At 35.8% G+C, this 18962-nt stretch overlaps 2 protein-coding genes across 6 annotated transcripts; one reads left to right on the top strand and one right to left on the bottom strand.

Annotated features, from left to right (window-relative positions):
• The first annotated feature begins 390 nt into the window (after window positions 1-390).
• Window positions 391-6820, top strand: LOC107782124 (ubiquitin-like-specific protease ESD4). 2 transcript variants are annotated; one of them, XM_075231364.1, is made up of 9 exons: window positions 391-1442; window positions 1527-1606; window positions 1703-1796; window positions 1932-2030; window positions 3969-4061; window positions 4142-4261; window positions 4500-4603; window positions 4790-4862; window positions 6379-6820. In XM_075231364.1, exons 1-9 carry the CDS (start codon window positions 615-617, stop codon window positions 6439-6441), a joined length of 1554 nt encoding a protein of 517 aa, XP_075087465.1. In that variant the 5' UTR covers window positions 391-614; the 3' UTR covers window positions 6442-6820. The 2 variants fall into 2 exon arrangements, with proteins under 2 accessions (XP_075087465.1, XP_075087463.1); XM_075231362.1 differs by having other exon boundaries at window positions 440-1442; window positions 1706-1796.
• A 1633-nt stretch (window positions 6821-8453) lies between these two features.
• On the bottom strand, window positions 8454-17038 carry LOC107782123 (kinesin-like protein KIN-13A). Of its 4 annotated transcripts, none has more exons than XM_016602965.2 (14): window positions 16997-17038; window positions 16587-16684; window positions 16220-16462; window positions 15140-15361; window positions 14009-14188; window positions 13063-13167; window positions 12808-12885; window positions 12561-12642; window positions 11942-12104; window positions 11176-11505; window positions 10399-10617; window positions 9734-10316; window positions 9554-9619; window positions 8454-8817 (listed from the first exon to the last, which is right to left on the bottom strand). In XM_016602965.2, exons 3-14 carry the CDS (start codon window positions 16406-16408, stop codon window positions 8635-8637), a joined length of 2400 nt encoding a protein of 799 aa, XP_016458451.1. In that variant the 5' UTR covers window positions 16409-16462; window positions 16587-16684; window positions 16997-17038; the 3' UTR covers window positions 8454-8634. The 4 variants fall into 4 exon arrangements, with proteins under 4 accessions (XP_016458451.1, XP_016458452.1, XP_075087462.1 ...); XM_016602966.2 differs by lacking the exon at window positions 16997-17038 and adding an exon at window positions 16834-16987; XM_075231361.1 differs by lacking the exon at window positions 16997-17038 and having other exon boundaries at window positions 16587-16807.
• Between the last annotated feature and the right edge of the window lie 1924 nt (window positions 17039-18962).

Below are 18962 nucleotides of genomic sequence, written 5' to 3'. Positions count from 1 at the left end.
TTGATATCAAACCATGTTAAGAGTTTTTATTGACTGAGTTAACATAATAAATTAATTTACTGCCAAGCTGATGGTTCGATTTGATAAGAGTTGCAAGCGTCTAAGAGTAATCCTCGACGAAAATTAAACCTTCTAAAAATAAATTTCAACAAGTTATTTTAGATCACACGGATACATCTTGACCTAGTCTCTCCTTCACTCATTTAAATTATAGGCGATAATATAAAAATTCTTTCCCTATTCAATACTAATAACTTAAAATCCAAATTTAAAACGTGTATGTAATTTTGTTTTTTTTTTCCCATGCATTTACGTACTCCTTAATTTGTTTGCTGGACCCCACTCTTAAAAAGACAAATCAAAACCGCAAAAAACCAAAAACCTTCCCCCCAAAGTCTGGTATTTTACTGATCTTTTCATCTCTGTTCAAACTCTGGCAATTATTTACTGATTTTCTATTCAATTTTCTGAGCAAAATCTGGTACTTCTACTGATTTTATTTTCAATTTCCGTTCAAGGTTAGTCAAATTGAACCCAGATTTTTTCACTCAAATGCACAAACTAATCTTATCTGATGATTTCTGAGCATTCTTTACAAATTTCTACTTCCTTCAATGGGGGCGTTAACGTTCAATAGGAAGCGAGGTAACGATTTTTTCTCTTCAAATTACAAAACCCAATTTTCAAATCCTTCCAATTTCGACCACATTTCAAAAAAACCCAAACTTTCTATATATCAAACCCTAAATCCACCAAAATCAACTGTGCAACGGTTTTTGAAGTACCCGGATCCAATTAACCCGATCCGAAGACAAGTTCATGCTCCATGTAGGAAATCAAGATTTGGGTCTAAGTGTATTTCAGCAAATTCAGCTCCTGAAATGGGTAATTTTGTATCAAGAGTGTACGATGAAGCTAAGAAAAGTGCTTTTTATAGTTTAAGATGTTTGAAAAAAGTTAAGGAAGTGATATTTATTGATGATGATGATGCTAAAAAGGGTGATTTAGAAGCTGGGGTTTATGAAAAGAGTGGTTTTTATGGTAATTTAGAAGCTGGGGTTTGTGAAAAAAATAATTTTTTTGGTAATTTGGAAGGTGGGGTTGGTGAAAAAAGTGTAATTTTGAGCCAAGAGGGGAAGGAGACTAATGGGGCTGTAGAAATTTTGGATGGTGTTGATGGTAAGGATTCGTCGGTGGTAACTGCGGGTTTGGATGATGGAAATTTGAAGGAAGAGAGTGTAGGGAAGATGTTAGACACACTAGCGTTGAACCCCACGTCTGATTCTGCTTTCTATGTCCCTTTGTATAAGAAATTGCTTGGTTCAGTGGGGAAAATGAATGATAAGTTGAAAAGACTGCAGTTTCAGATTGGATATAATGAGAAGTGTCTCGAAACGTATAGTTTGTTGCGGCCTCAGAAGAAAGGAGAACATGTTAAACAGGTACTATGATAGAATCCGCTTTATGATTTGGTTTTTAGTGTGCTTGTAGTTTAATTTCCTTATATTGATGCTTTTAACTTGCAGGATGTGATTTCAGAACCATTTGTGCCTCTCACTGAGGAGGACGAGGCTGAGGTATTGCGTGCTCTATCTAAATCCAATCGGTATGGTTTATACACATCTCATTTTGTATGAGGCTCAATTCTCTATTTTCTATTTGCATTCTCGTTATATGTTTGTATTTGTCTTATTATGTGCAGAAGACGGGTTTTGGTGACCCATCAAAACTCCAATATTGATATTACTGGAGAAATATTGCAATGTTTAAGACCTAGGGAATGGTTGAATGATGAGGTGATATTTTATGCTCAGTTTTCTACCCCGGTTTTTTTTTGTGTGGGGGGGGGGGGGATTTAATGGCGGTGAATATGGAAAAGAAGAAAAAGAATATAATTAGTTTTAATGTCATGGATGACTTGTCCTTTGCAGGTTATCAATGTGTATCTTGAACTGTTAAAAGAGAGAGAGAAAAGGGAGCCCCAAAAGTTCTTGAAATGTCATTTCTTTAACACATTCTTTTACAAGAAGGTCAGTTCTATGATTTTGAGCTCAAAATTTCAGTTCTACAACTACTGTGTTGATATATGGGTTTGGTTTATAATCTATGTTGCTCGGACTCTCCAAACATATCGCCGGGTGCGTGTCGGATTCTCCAAAAGCAGTGTATTTTTGGAGAATCCGACACGGGTGCGGCAGTATTTTGGAGAGTCCGCACAACGTAGTCTATAATAGTTATCTGAAAGTAAAAGTGCGGCCTTGCTGATCATTTCTGTTGGCTGCTTTATGGATGTCCAAGAACAAGATAGTAAAATAAGTATTTTGAAGTCATTAATATAAATAGAAGAGTTTTTGTCGAAATTGTGGAACTATAAGATGGATTTAATTACTCATGTTTATATATGTGTGTATACATAGAAGTTACTATTCATGTTTGTATGCCTCTAACATTGTGCTCGTAGAGAAGATTTTTTTTTGATAAGGTAAATTGTATTAATCAAAAGGGAGAAAACTCCCGTATACAAGAAGTATACCAAAAAGTAGAGAATTTACATCATAACATGATTCTCTACAAATGACGCCCAATCTTCTATACAAGTAGGGGCTATATGAGTGCACCAAAAAACTATCAAAGATAAGAGACTATTCTTAAGATGTGAAAAAGGAGACTCAATCTCCTCAAAAGCTCTCCTATTTCTCTCCCCCCAAACTATCCACATGAGAGATAACGGGGCGAACTTCCACGCCTTTAGCTTTCTTCTTCTACGGAAACCCACCCAGCTATATAACATTTCCTTTACAGTGCTTGGCATCACCCATTGAACACCAAAAAGATTCAGGATTGCCCTCCACAAACCCGAGAACACAGCGCAATGCAACAAAAGATGATCAACTTCTTCCCCTGAGCTTTTACATATGTAGCACCAACTAACAAGTGTAATTCCTCTCTTTCGCAAATTTTCAGCAGTCAAGATCACTCCCCTCACCGCTAGCCATGCAAAAAGCACACCTTCGTGGGCGCCTTAGGAATCCAGATCGAGGAGTATGGAAAAGTGGCCTCCTCTCTCACTAACATACTCTGGTAAAAGGACTTTACGGTGAACAAACCATCGCCATGCAACCCCCATCTCCAAGAATCACAAGATGGTTGGGGCCTGCCTTGCCCATATGGCAGTGCCAACAAATCTTGGAGCTCCGCAATCTCCCAATCTTGCATGTTCCTTCTAAATGAGAGGTCCCATACTACCTCCTTCATGCTCCTTGCGAATTTGTTGAACCATCAATTCCTTCCGTTTTGAAACTCTGAAGACGTGGGGGAAAGAGACCCTCAGAGTATCCTCTCCACACCACCTATGATTCCAAAAGCTGATTCTCCTTCCATCTCCCATCCTTGCTCGTAGAGAAGATACGTGGCAGTTTTTTGTCTTTCTTTATAACAGACTCGTCTCATCAAACCTATGGTTGGCAATGGTTTACAATATGCTGTTAGTACTTTTCCTGGTTTCTGCAGTTGATTTAGATGATGTATGGAATGTACTGACCAGTGCTTGCTCCAGTATGCACTCTGTTAGCATAAGCTTAGGCCAAGAGTAGAGTATGAAGTTTTTGTATTCTCTATCACACACTCCTTACCTGATCCATAACTACCATCGTCGGTAGTTCTCTCATTACCATTTTTTTTCCTAGACCTAATATATTCATGAAATATTTTGTTCATATACTGATCTGATTCTGCCTCTTAGTTCATGCTCTACAATGAATGATCTATTGTTATTGACACCATTTAGTTTCTCTTTCTAAAGTGGTCAACTTGTTATTAGGTTTAACAAAAAAATTATATGATCTAGTTTGCTCACTTTACAAGGTTGCAACGTCAATCACTGATTATTATCACCTTACTGGAAACTATGTGTTGAGATTTTGAATGAAAATCTGCTCATTTTCGTGTAAATACTTCTACATTTTCAGTTGATAAGTGGCAGGGGAGGCTATAACTATCAATCTGTGAGAAGATGGACATCCCAAAGAAAGCTGGGATACTGCCTACTCGAATGCGATAAAGTAAAATGTTCTATCATTTGTTTTCCTTTTCTTAATATGTTTTGCTATATTCTATGTACTAATTTGATTCTCCTAATTAGATATTTGTCCCTATCCACAAAGAAATACATTGGTGTTTAGCTGTTATCAATAAGAAGGATGAAAAGTTCCAATATCTTGATTCACTCAGAGGAAGGGATACTCAAGTGTTGAAAGTGCTGGTAAGTTTGGTATCTTTACAAAGGAAAACTTGTCGAGACATGCTACCTTTTTTATTCTTAAAATTAATATCTTTTGAAATTTTCCTATTCTCTTCTTTCTTGACTGTAATATGCAACAAAGAAGAATCTAGGTAATTTGTGACTGAGAAAATGGCGTTGAGGAAAGAGCAGATCTCATGTTTCTTGAGGTTTTGCTCTAGCTTGAGTGATGTTACAGTCTGTTGATATCTTTGTGCAGGCTAGGTACTTTGTTGATGAGGTGAAGGACAAAAGTGGGAAAGACATTGATGTTAGTTCATGGAAGCAAGAGTTTGTGGAGGACCTTCCGGAGCAAAAGAATGGGTGTGTAACACTTTGGTCTAATGATTCTTAAGATTTGTGAACTTATGTTTTATACTCATTTTTTCCCAATTCTTGAGGCAGTTGCTAGATTTTCTTTTTATGCTAGCAATTTGAGTCACTTCAGATTTTCTATCACTTTTTGTGTGTTATCATTTGATTAAACTGGTGAACTTTCATTGTGAACAGATTTGACTGCGGTGTGTTCATGATAAAAAATGCTGATTTCTACAGCAGAGATATAGGCCTCTGTTTTAATCAGGTAAACCGTGTGCTGCATTGTTATCTGATGCTTTCTTACCCTTGACACGTTACACATACCAACTCTGAGTGAGAAGACAAAGAAAAGCTTGCTTTTGAGTAGGGATGGGAATTTAAGAGTCATAGTTGGAATTAATTTGTACCACTGACACATTGATTTCGTATGCCGAAATATTTTTAATCTTTTATTGCAATCTGCTCACAAAAATAAAACCTTTTCTGCAAACTATGTTTTATCGCCATTCTAAATTGTGCGGCTACGTTAACTCTTCACAAAAGTTTGAGAAAAGCTTGTGCAGATAGTATGTTTGCACTTGGTAAAGATAAGTCAGTATATGTAGTTGTAAGATATGAAATGGGTATGAAGGCAGTACATCGACACCGAAATAATACAAACTCACTCTGTTTCAATTTAGATGACATATTTTCCTTATTAGTCCGTTCCAAAAAGAATGACACATTTCTACAATTGAAAATAATTCAACTTTAAACTTTTCATTTTACCCATTTTACCCATTTTACCCTTAATGAGAAACTTTTATAACCACACAAATATCATGGCCCCACAAAACCCCTTAAGCTTTTAAGACCACAAGTTTCAACTGTCCTTTTTTTTCCCTTTAACTCCGTGCCGAGTCAAACTACCTCATCTAAATTGAAACGAAGGGAGTAGTATTTATACTAACATACTCATTGACTTTTTAAAGGTGGTAGAATTTTCCATATGGAAAGGAGGTCATTATCTCTGGAGTAGGCTAAATAAGAAAGTTGTTCAAACAGGATGAGACCAAGAGTATTGTAAAATGACATTTTTCCTTTCTATCAACATGTTTCTTTCTTCTCTCCTTGAAGACCATTTTGGTTTATCATTTCACGAATATTGACTTGAGTCTCTCGTCCTTGATAATTTACATGGTTTCTTATCCATCTCTTTCTTCCTCATGGATTAGTATTTCACATCTGTTACTACCTATTGAAGGCTTTGATCATCGTCATGGCATTAGATAGAGGTGGCTGAATTTCTTTACTCTAGCAATTTGTTTGCAACAACTGGACTACTCCCCCGCCTCCCCCAAAAGAGAATAAAAATACTCCATTTGTTCAATTTTATGTGATATATTTTCCTTTTTAGTCTGTTCCAAAAAGAATGATGCCGTTCTATTTCTTGAAACAATTTATCTGTGAGCTTCCCATTTCACCCTTAATGACGTGATGCTATGTTGAAGACTACAAGTTTCAAAAGTCCGTTCTTAAATTTTGTACCAAGTCAAACACCTTCATATATGAAATGAAAGGGAAGGAGTAGTTTGCTTGCACCATTCAGCAAGTTGTATACTTTGGAAACTCTCAGCTTGGATTAAATTGAAGACTTTTCTTCCCTTTCCTTTTCTTGTACTTTAATTTCTTTATTGTCTGCTTTTGGGGGTTGTGGTTGGGAGAGGGGCGGGATTGAGTGTTTTCTGCAAAAAAAAAAAATGCTAATCAAAAGTTTAAACGTTTTTTCTTCTTCCTCGTAGGAAGACATGCCGTATTTTAGGTTGAGGACTGCGAAGGAGATCTTGAGGTTGAAAGCAGATTAAACAATCCTGAGCATGCTCCTTTTTTGTCATGTAGTATATCCTGTTTCAACAAAGGAATGATTATGTAGCTCAAATGTTGTGTGATTGATGCGAGGCTAACTATTCCTTGAAGACCTTTAGTGTGATTAGTCAAAAGTGTTATTTCAATCTTTAGCTGGTTAGTATCCAAGAAAGGCTTGATTTTGTAAGTTGAGTTTGAAAGTGCTTCTTTAGGTTAATTTTTTAATTCAGTCTTTTTGGTCCCCAGAGAGCATTCAAATTTCACTTTAGATGAAATTCAGAGTTGTATTTGTTTTGTGTAACTAATATTCATGTATGGCACATGCAGAGGTATCGCGTGTTTGGATTGTGTTATCTTATTTTTCCCCCATAGCCAAAATCTTATCATCAAAGATCAGTAAAGTTTATTCTGTAGCTAGTTAGTTACTCCATCTCTTTTGTATAGAAGTTGGGTGATGGGAAGTGATTTTTTGAACTCCTGCTGTTACAAGAAAGGCTTGATTTTATAAGTTTGGCATGGTTTAATTCAAGAGATAACAGGATCAAGAATCTTGATAATCAGATAAAATATGATGGTGTGATCGAGTTTAGTCTATACATTGAAAATCTTGTTTCCCCAAATTCTCTAGAGGAAGTTTGAAGTAAGCTACAAATCACTGGAGTGAAAGGAATGAAATTTGTGCTATGGTTGTTGAGTTGCTTGTGCATAATGATGATCTAACAAAAATGGTATGGGTAAATGATTCCCAAGGTTTAGCAAAAAGGAGCACAAAATTGTGGCATGAAGATCTTGCTTTGGTCGCACAACCCCCCCCCCCCCCCAAACACTTCCACACCCCACCCCACCCAAACAACAACAAACAACAACAAAGTATAATTCCACTAGTGGGGTCTGAGAAGGGTAATGTGTATGCAGACCTTACCCCTACCCTGAGGTACAGAGGCTGTTTCCGATAGACTCTCGGTTCCCTCCCTCCAAGAACTCCCCTCCTTGCTCTTGGGGTGACTCGAACTCACAACCTCTTGGTTGGAAGTGAAGGGTGCTCACCACTAGAGCAACCCCAAACAAAAATGAAAAGTGATTTATAGGAAAGAATACTACGATGAATAGTTTTACTGCACGTTTCAACAATCTTTTTCATAAAAACAGCATTAAAACATATGCATTACTTATTTTTAGATCATGGAGTTGAAGTAAAATGATGAAGTCGCCAGAAAATGTCCTTAGGGGACTCAAGTGAGAGCATAGTATTAAACAAGTAAAGCTATGATTCAAGATCAAACAGTTCTGAGCATATTGGTTTTGGACTGTTAACATATTGGTTTTGGTTTTATTTAGGTCAACATAACATTCAGAATGAGCTTCCAATGGTCAGAATACTTTGCACTAGTTGCAAATATATAAATGAAATACTAGCTGTAAGCATAAATTAAAAACATTCATGATTGAATTACTTCATAATAAACACATGCAAATAATGCATTCGAGCAAAACTGTACACATGCTTTCACTAAACAGGCTATTATTAGCTCTAGATAAAACCACAGCTTCTTTATTCACAATGGAGGTATCAAATCAGTTTCGTTGCTGCAAAACAACAAACAACAACATACTTAGTGTAATCCCACAAGTGGAGTCTGGAAAGGGTAGAGTGTACGCAGACATTATCCCGACCTTGTGAGGGTAGAGATGCGGTTTCCAATAGACCCTCGGCTCAAGAAAAGATAAAAAAAAGCAATAGCAATAGCTGCAAGCAGTAAACAACACAACGATAATATAATCTTAGAAGTTTTTTCAGATGTAATCAAACATCTAATACGTAGGAAATACATCCCTGATCCCTATAAATTGGACCGATCAATCTTCAGAAGTCCGTATAATTATGATCATAGTGAATTTACAAGTTCTGCGATGCCTTTCTTGCTTCTTCTGAGTACTCATATCTAGAGGAGCACGGAGAATACGAGAGTAAACATTAACATCTGGTAGTTTCAGCAGGTTCAAGCTCATGAGAGGACAACACTGTTTTCTTTCTTCTATTTAGTAAAAAATCTGCACAGTGATTCTTCACCTGATTTATCATTTGTTTACAACAATTTTATGGAAGAGAGAATTAACCTATCTTGCAGGGATTACAAAGGGGAGAGTAAATACAAGTAAATTGATGCCACATATGTTGTAAAGATTCATGCCTAACGCGGTACCCTCTTTCTACTCAGTATTTCCTGCTCTTTCAGTCGATGCTGGAACCTTGCAAGGCGAGCCTGAAGGCTGACCAGACTTGCTGCTTTGCGAGATAGCACAAAGCTTAGCTGTGTCACATAATTGTCAATGCGACTTCCAGGTTGATCAACTTCTGCCAACAGTTTCATTTCCTGATAGCGAAAGAATTAATTAATTATCACGAGTATATGGCTAATGCAATCTCATTTTTGTTTGGCCTAAACTTGTCCTTCTCATTGCTCTGTTAATAGGAACTCAGAGGATATAATAACAAATTCACAACATGCAGCTATCATCACCAAAAGAAAATGGACAAAATATTGGAACTAAGACGTGTTCTTTTAAATAAATAAACTGTGTGTGTGTGTGCGAGAGAGAGAGAGAGAGAGAGAGAGAGAGAGAGAGGTGACAAGTAATGAAATGGTAATCGCAGCAATACTAACATATTAGAATTATCCTACTATCCACCACCTCTTTAAATCCCTATTTAAAAAGCCAAAACACATACAGGTAGTGAAATTGTAGATAACTAAGACAATGGGAGGCAACAGACAAAACAAAAAGAAAAAGAAAACAATGGTGAATTCCATTACAAGCAAGCATGAACTCCATAGCCACAAATGATCAGTCAAAGAGTCGTGTAGGTTCTCAGACAAAAGCATCCAACTGTTAGGTGAGGAAGCAGTACATCCAAGGAAAACATTAAAGAAAATTCAAAAATTAAGAAACACTCAAGAGAAAACAATTTACAGCTGCATTTTGGCAACGGCAATGCATAACACAGAAATGCAGAACCCTCCCTGGGAACACACTTATAATATTTCTGCATTTTGCAGGGAGGTAAAATATTAATTAACAGACTACAAATTAACATAGGATTAAACTTACTTCACTAACAATCTCCATTGTATCTACAATTTCTTTCCTATGGGCAGCTATTAGGGCCTCTTCTTCCTGTGCATAGAAAGAGGAAAATTACACCGATATCATTGGAGAAGTTTATAACAGTTATTAAAGAAAAAATAATTCACAAAATGAAAAGCAAAAGGCAAATAAAAGACTAACAACCTCTAGTATTTCATTGATATTTTCATCACGAGGGGGTGAAGAAGCTTCATTTTGTCTTGATCCATTACTTTTTGTGGGGATACTCGTAGGTTGTTGTCTATAACTTGTAGAAGATGAATCAGCGCTTAAGAAATCTTTTCTTGACCAATTTCCTGGCCGTTCTAGCTTTTCAGGTTTCTCATCCCTATATACTTTCCTCCCAGGTGGCGACACTTTCGGCACCTTTTCTTCTACATCAGAACTTTGCAAGCTGGTTGTAGAATACAGTTTTTGACCAGCTGAAATACCATAGGCATTCTTCACCTCAAACCTGTCCCTGTCCCTGTCCATACCACCAGAATTTGCCCCACTTTCCTCCCAACCAGTGACGGTAAGATTTGAACCAACACTAGAGGGTTGTTTATCAAAACCTGTCCTTCTGCTTACTTCTGATAGTATAGACTCTTGAGGTTGCTCATAAGCATCTCTTGCTCCAGCAGAAACAGCCGAAGTTGGCACTGAGTACATTTCCTTGAATGTAGGGGGTATTAAAATTGCACTCTGATCTTTCTTTGCGTTACCACTTTTGGATAGACTTTTTACCCTGTTAGTCTCATGTTAGTATAATCCCATGCTTAATAAAACGAAAAAATAAAATCAACCGACGCTTAAAGAATTTTTTTTACCTGTCAGCATATCTCAATGTATTGAGTGTATGTTCACATGATCCTGCATTAGGAGAAATGCAGGAAATCATAACAGTTCTTGAGTTTCCGACAAAGGAGTCACGAAGCACCTCAGTAAGTTTGCTGCCACGGAATGGAATATGAATCTGGTCATTGTCGAGAGCACGGATACACTCTTTAAGAGCCAACAAACTCTTGTTAATTTCTGCTCCTTCAATCCTGAAAAGAAACCATTATGTAGATTTCAAATATGCTACTCGAACAAATTGGCAGCAATGCAGTGTGCTTGGAAGAGAAGGGGGTGGGGGAGGAGAGAGAAAAGCAGGCACGATCTGGAGCCTTTAAGTAAAATTTTAAGAAGCAAAACAGCTTCTAAGTGCTGAATACTCATGTGAAATTACTCAAACTGGCAAAAGTGGAAACTCAAAGATTTGTTACAGTAGAAAGTAAGGTACTTGACACAGCCAAGTTCTTTGTTTCCAGTGTTTGGAAGATTATCCCTTGAGCATAAAATTCAGAATAATAACACCAAACTTTCTTCATGACCTCGTACTTTTAATCCTTACTAGAATAAGATCATGAAACAGCATAGACGTCCCAGCTAGAACTTCCCTAGACCTTATGTTAAGGTGGTTCAACGAAATGACTTTTAAAACAGATACACAACATCCGAGGAAAAACATGCCAAAGGGAAAAAAGCAAAATAAAACACCATATCAGAAGAAATTCCAGAGAAGCATAACAAGATGCAGCAACAAGTGTGCCATGAGAACTTACCTTGTTTGTCGGTCATTATCAGTTGTGTCTGCACCTCTCTCACTACCAGCAAGATCAATAAAAGAAATCTTGCCGACAACTTTCCCACCCTTGGACTCATTTCCTTCATTATTTCTTCTAGATTCCTTGACCTCATTATGTTTCTTGACAACAAGCTGCAATATCGCATGTGATCTTGACGATTCCTCATTTGCACCAGTTGATCCAGTACTTCTTGCAGCATTTCCCCTCTCAATATACTCTTTTACAATCTGCACATCTGAAACTTCAAATTCCTGGAGTCCAACAATGCAAACCTGTTGCCGCCCGTCTTCCCTCATACAAAGTTTCCTACATAATAATTATGAACTAGCTGGTAAGAAATGGCGAAGAATAAATGATTCAGAAATGAAGCATTATAATCATGAACGGAAGTATAAGCAGTTTTTACAATGATTTAATCATCTATTAGTTGGACAACCAAGACAACATGCTCCCAACCACGGCATTGGCATAGCCACATGGCCACAAACCATTTAGGACACTACATGTCTTCAGATTTCTTACTTTCAGTTTTTACTTTCCTGTATTTTGAGAAATTATTGGAAGAAGTACCACTACTCTCCTGACACCATAGAGTAAATTATGGGGACCCAGTGCCCGGTTCTAGGTTATGCAAGTTTTTGATTTGTATCACGTATGACATTACCTAGTTGTCATTTGAGCATGTAGAATATCCCTTAAAGAAGGTAAAACGAAATTTTCGAAGCATTATAAGGATACCAACCTCCGATCACCAAGAAGATCGAACAGTTTTCCACCATATATTTCAAAAAAGCTGAGCCACAGCTTGAACTTCTGATTACGATAAATTGGCTGATGCAACAATCTAACAAGATCCTCTGCAGCTCTAAGAGGCAATGGTTGCATCGTGTATGTCTTACCGCTCCCTAAATCATCAAAGAGAAAAAAGGAAAAGGAAAAGAAAAAACAATGAAAAGATAACCAATTACAAAAGCAGTTGAAGCAAGTTTAACATTGCTAAAAACAGCATTGACAAATTGACTAGCTTTTAAATCCATCGCCAAATTACTGCTCCTCTATTTGGGAAGCACAACTATGAACTCTCTGTGCCAAAAGAGTATATGAATCTTCAGTTATACCAAAAGAGTATACTTGCTAAAACTTAAAGGGGGAATGATCAAAGATGGAACCAGAAGATTTGAAATTACAGAACATGCAGAGAGCAACATCTTTTTTCTTTTTTGGATAAGGTAAGATATTAATAAAGCAGTACCAAGAGGGTACTAGCACATGTCGAAGCAGAAATCAGCTAAGTGCCAGAAGATAATAGTAAGCAGCCTCTGGAACAAAATGAATCAAGCATGTGAAGAAATGCAGCAGACCTGTCTGGCCATAAGCGAAGCATGTAGCTTTTGTGCGCTGAAAGATGGTTGGGATAATTGGTTCCACGGTGGCTCGATAAACCTGCAAAGCAGTGGATATGCAGAAAGTGGGTGGTAAATAACCTACTATTGAAAAGAAAAAAAAGATGAAGGTAGTCCAAATCAGTTATGAAAAAATTCTGCACATCCTTTATGTAAAGCAGCAGTCTTTGTAACTAAATCTTCTATGTAGGTGATGAAAAGATACCTGATCATTTGTAACATGCTCATCTAGAACAGCGTCAAAACAGAACTCATGCTTCTCAACATAAGCAGTCAAGTCCACCTTCCATAATACAACCAAACATCAGTTCCTCCCAAATATTTTAAGGGTTAAATGAGATTTATCCACCAAAAAAAGAGATTGATAAAGGTTTTGCAAAGTAAGTCACTATAAAAGCAAACATCAGCCCCTGAATCATGTGATGCAAATCAAACTCTACATGAAAACGACATTTTAAACCTTAAGTTTGGGTTCATGGACTGTGAGGAAAGCATTGTCAGATACAGTGACAACGTCATCCTCTTTCCGAGCAACTTCCTTCCTGTTTAAAGGTCTCTTACGCACCTGCCAAACGCTAACGTCAGCTTTAGAAATTGAAAAGAGAAAGAATAAACAAATCATCTGAACAACCATGAAACGCATGAAGAAGGGGGGTTAAAGCACAAAAAAATAGCAAAAGCAGTAAGAAAAAAGTCTTATCAAACTAGAAGGCATATTTTAATCACTGGAAAGAAACATATAAGGACAATAAAAATATGACTTAAAATTCATTTTCCAGTACTCCCAAGTTTTCTGTAAAAGCGGCATTCATTGAGAAAGTGGCTAAAGAATGAATGTAACATCTAGCAAACGTCTAGACAATAGTCATGCAGTTGATTACCAAATACTAAAGCAATATTATTTCAAGCTGCATATCAATTTCAAGTTAGTGGAGGCTGCGATAACCTCAGAATTTTTTGCAGGACGTGGATCCTCAAATAACATCTTTTCACTAATGCGAAGCATGTGAACACTTAATTTGGTTCTATAGGCAGCTCAAACATGATCTTTAAGTAAAGGCGCATTTTGTTGGCATAATAGAGCAAATTACCATCTTAGAAATGAATAAAAACAATGGTAATTAAATGGTAGGAGTTAGAATTAGGATCCAATAGGAAAATATGCCCCAAAATCCAATTTTCTTGCCGAAATAAACACAACAAAGATATCACCATCTCATTTCCTATCTACCAAAGAAAAAAAAATATTCGTATTACTAATAGGGTCACAGATGCATTTGAACCCTCCCATTCCCAGATACAGGCCAATCAAAGAGACCTTTCCTCAATGGTGTCTCACAATTATGACATAACTTGCATCCTCTATAGAACAATAAGTCGATAATACGCATGCACAATTGACATACCACTACTTTAATCTTCGCCACATTGTTTTCTCTTGCATTATTTTCTTTTTCAATTGTGGATAATCCAGCTGCAGCATCCGTCTCTGGTTGTGCTTTTTGCTGTTGATCGTTGTCACTATCAAATGCTTTATTTACCCCCGACATGAAAGGTGACACCTCGAAGGGTTCTGAAATTACATGCTAAAATGACAAAAAGGCCAGAATTAGTAAGCAGAAATTCCTTTCTTTATGACAATAGAGTCAGAAACATTACAAGACACATGGCCTGGTATTTACAAATGAGAAAGATTTGGATCACCAGTAAGCCAACATTTACCAGTCTAACCATTAAGAAAGGATCTTGATTCTTAATAAGACTGATGATTATGAAAGAAAGAACATGGCCTACAACCTATTTAAATTCAAGCACAATGGAGCAATATCCACTAATAAGGATATTCACAATATATGACTAGTTATCCCATCAGACTTGTAAAAGAAAGAGACTAATTATCCCGCAGAAGGCAACGCATATTTCAATGGATATAAACGACAAAATCATTCATTTGGTTCCCTCAAAATGCAGAAAACCATGACATGTGAGTTATTCCACGATTAGTGCAAGGAAAGCCAAGCTTTTAAATTCCCCCTCTATCTCGGAAAAGGGTTCCAATTCCAGACATAAATTTGGTATTTCTTGCCTCATAGTCTCCACAATCTAAAAACCAAAACACTTTACTATTAAATATAATAAGATAATTACAGCTCTCAGTCTAGCTTAACATGTTAACCCAGTGACATCTGTTTGTACAATTGGTAACAAAGAGAATGCTAAGTAGTTACTGTTAAACACCTTTCTAACTGGACAAAACTGTCAGTTTCTTCAATGAACCCATATTCAGTAACCCTACACATTCCTTTCTGTTTTCACTTCCTTCTTGGGAGGGTGTAGGGCAGGAGGGCCAGACTGAGACTAGTATGGCAGAATGTGTTATCAAATTATAAATATATTATTAATTTATAAATCAGCTAAAAAATGAGGCGAAAACGGAGGTTCCCGGCAAAACAATGTACATTCTTGCACAAGAACTGGCAAAGTAGAGAAGGAAACTAGGTACTAGATAGGTCCAGACTTTTAAAAATGATCCTTACCTCAGTTAAAAGCTCCGTGTCATCCATGGAATGAAGATCCAACAGCCCAGCTCCGAAGTCTCCTCTGAACTCAGGAGAATAAAAGCCATCCGATGCTCCAAACCCTCCTGGACTTTGGGCTGTTGGAGTATATGGATCAGAAGCAAATTCGCCATTTAGGTTGAGGTTTCTCATCAATTTGAAAAGCCTCTGTTTTTCTTCCATAGACTGTGCTCCATATCCCTTCAAACAATATCCAGGCTTCAAAATCATTAACGAACTCAAAATGGCAACATCCAAACAAACAAAGATTGACATACTAAACCCCCATGGTAAAGAACCAAAAGAAAGAGAATACAGCGAGTTCGAAAGAAGAGGATCAATATCACTCTGCAGATAAAACTCCATGATCTAGATACTCAGCTGCCGGAATTGCGTTTAAGGCTAACAGAGTTCCGTAGGAGTCAGTGGTCTAAAATGAAGAATACAAAACGATGTGACATGCTTGTGTATGAGTGCATTCTATATAACCACATTTGCGGAGGGGTAAACCAAATAACAATAAAAAGGCCCCTAGGTACTATAGCAGCAGGACATACAAAGACTTCAATTTAACTAATACAACAACGTAAGATTTAAAGACAATGAGGGTACATCTGAATATATAATATACAATATCTTTAAGGTTTTACTTCAAATCTTCTATATACATATATACTGTCCCAGTCTGAGCAAGGGCAATTATAGAGTTACAGGTACGGGTTTATCTAAACTCAGTAGCTTTGGCTCGAATCATATATATGTGTTAAAAATATTCACTAAATAAGTGCAAATAAAATGATTTTTGAGCCTAGTAAATCAAATGAGTTGTGGTACAATTCGAAATTGAACCCATAAAATTCAAATCATGAATCCGCCTCTAATTCAGTGGTGAACATACACCTCCTGCTAATATGCTAGATCTCTCTTTAGTGCAATGCATTGTGACAACTACTATTCTGTCAAGTTATTCAGACAGAAATGTAAACAATATTGATCTTGTACTTAAAAACTACTACTAGTAGATAAAGCACAAGTGAATTATAAAGTAAGGTATTATACCTGCATAAGTAGGTTCGGAAGCAGACGTTGATCGACACCGGTAGTGGCCAAATGCTGCAACCCGGCAGACTGAAGCCATCGCGCCATGACAGCATCTCCCGCATCACCAGTGGGGCTCGCATTGCCCGGAGGATGATCGTATAGAGCAGTACCCGCTGCCGCATTGCTCTGCTGCATTTGGCCGCCCATATGGCGCTGTGATCGGCGTTGCGGAGCCAATTTTTCAAAATCTATTACTCAATTCTTCAACAATAACAACAAAAATTCAAAATATCAATAATTTGCAATTACATACATCATAAACGCGCACACACCCCAAATGAAAACAAAGCGAAAAAAAGTTGTAAATTATGATCCAGATGCTTACTGAGAGGGAAAACGTCGAAATCAAAGCGGCAAAATCACGTGCATATCACGTGTAAATCCAGCAAAGTTGAAAGGAACCGTAAACCAATCAATTTCAACCTTTAATTCAAACAACAACAAAAAAAAAAACGATTAGAAAGTACAACACCGTATGCCTACAGTACAACAGTTCACAACATAAGAAATGAACAAATCCACGCGAAGAAGAAAAAAATCAAACGCATTGAATCATAAACATTTCGCAGTACCTAAAAAATTGAATAGAAATTTCTAGAAACAGATCTGAGAGAAATGTAGTTTTGAAAAAATGAAAAAACAAAATTCATGAATTTGCTTTGAAGCAATTGATAAAAGAAGCGAAAGCGTTAGCGTAAGACTTATGATCATACAAAAAAAAAAATCAATTTCCACCTTTTTTGATTTAGAAATTATATCTGACTGTATTTTATATAAATGTGTGTCTGTAAATGTGTCCTTTTATATAATGTTGACAGGTATGATGTTTTGAAAAAAAAGGATTAAACGGCTAAATTTTGACAATTTGTAATGTTGGATTGACTAATATACCCTTTAAATGATGACAAATTCCTGATATATCACTTTTGTAGTTTGGTACGTAGCTTATTACGCAATTAATTAAAAAACATTTAGTGTGAAATATAAGAATGTGATCCAAATGTTTTTTCTTCCTCTCTTTTGTTTTCAATGATGAGATTCATGTATTTTGAGTCGTGATCTCTTCCTAATTATCTTCTTATGAATTTTGAGGATTAAGTAAAATTTTTTGTGTTAAAATTGCTAACTACAGATTAAGAAATGCATTCATGCTAATGAGAAATTCTAGATGTATGGAATTCTGGTTCTTGAACTTTTATTTAGTGAATTTAGTGATTAATTTTTTAATAATTAAAAATACGAAAAATAATTATATACGGGAACATTGAATAATTCGGCTATGAGAGCAGAGGGAGATCTTTTTGCCTATGAGTATTTTACAAGAATATATCGTACAAAAGGTTGAAAAAACTTGTATCTTATTTCAAGTTGATTAGTGTGTATCTGTCCCTTTTTAAAGTGGTTCTCTTGTTGAAATGTAATACATCAATATTTATTACATATGTTGTATATTTAGGAAAAGAGAAAGTCGAAATTGTGAGAACTATCACGATTACATTGCACCATTTGTTAATGTATTATTTTTAAAATTTCATTTATCCTCGTATAATTATCCTGTTTATGTAAAACATTCTTTCAAAATCTATATAATTCAGCATGTCTTTGTAATGTCCTTCAAATTATGAGTAATAGAGTTTAGTATATCAATTTGTTTTACATAAATTGTAAAATACATATCCACTGTTTATGTTGTCTTACTAGTTTCTGAATCTTTTAACATACTACTCGTTTGTAAAAATTACTCAAACACAGGGCTACTATCAATGGAATATTGTGGTAAAATAGGGATATTTTATTTATTTGTAAGTAGTTGGAGCAATAATTATTCAGTTTTTATTTATTTTTTATTTATTTTGCCCCTACAGACTTGGTAGAACTAAGAAGGCATTTCTGCACAAAATCTTGTTCTAAAAGGTGAAGGTAATCTTAATTCTCTTGTGACTATAACATTTTTTTTTGTTGTTATTATTATTATTATTATTATTATTATTATTATTATTATTATTGAGCTGCTAAACTTATTATTTATTAAGGAGGAAATGTGAAATAACACAAAATACTCTGTGTATCAAATTTAACATGAATACTATTTGAAAACCAATTAGTATGTTTAAATTTAAAGTATATCTTAATACTTTAATTATAAATTGATTAAATAGTACTATACTAGTTTTTATGTAATTCCTAAACATATAAAAAAAAAATTCTGACAGAAAATCAAAGAGTCGATTTCTTTTTGGACAAAAAGAGAATTTTATTTTTTTCGCTTTGGGAAAATTGTCAAAAATATCAATCTACCATATAAAATATCTTTATTTTACCTTGTCTAAAGTATGCTGAGGGATAATTTTAAACTATATCATAAAATAAATGAGAGGTCAATTTAGATTATTTTTTATGTAATTTGACATATGAAACCCATTTGACGGTAGAGTTTTGCTAAAATCAAAGCGCAATCAAATAATTTGCTAACGATAAAGATACTTCGTTTAATATATAGGGTAGATTTAGACATTTACTCTTTCTTCTTCTTAAAACGACATGAGCTCATGAATTAAGGGAGAATCAAAAGTAGAAGTTAGATGACAGAATTTGACTCTTACACCTAATCAATAATCAATGTAAATAAAATTATAGTAATAATTAAATAGTAATCCATTCACAGTTGAAACCTATTTTTATATTATTTGAGAAAGAATTT

Source organism: Nicotiana tabacum, chromosome 15 (genome assembly GCF_000715075.1).
Source record: "Nicotiana tabacum cultivar K326 chromosome 15, ASM71507v2, whole genome shotgun sequence".
Taxonomy (NCBI): Eukaryota; Viridiplantae; Streptophyta; class Magnoliopsida; order Solanales; family Solanaceae; genus Nicotiana; species Nicotiana tabacum.
The sequence above is the reverse complement of the archived record's forward strand: the minus strand, read 5'-3'. Positions and strand labels throughout refer to the sequence as shown.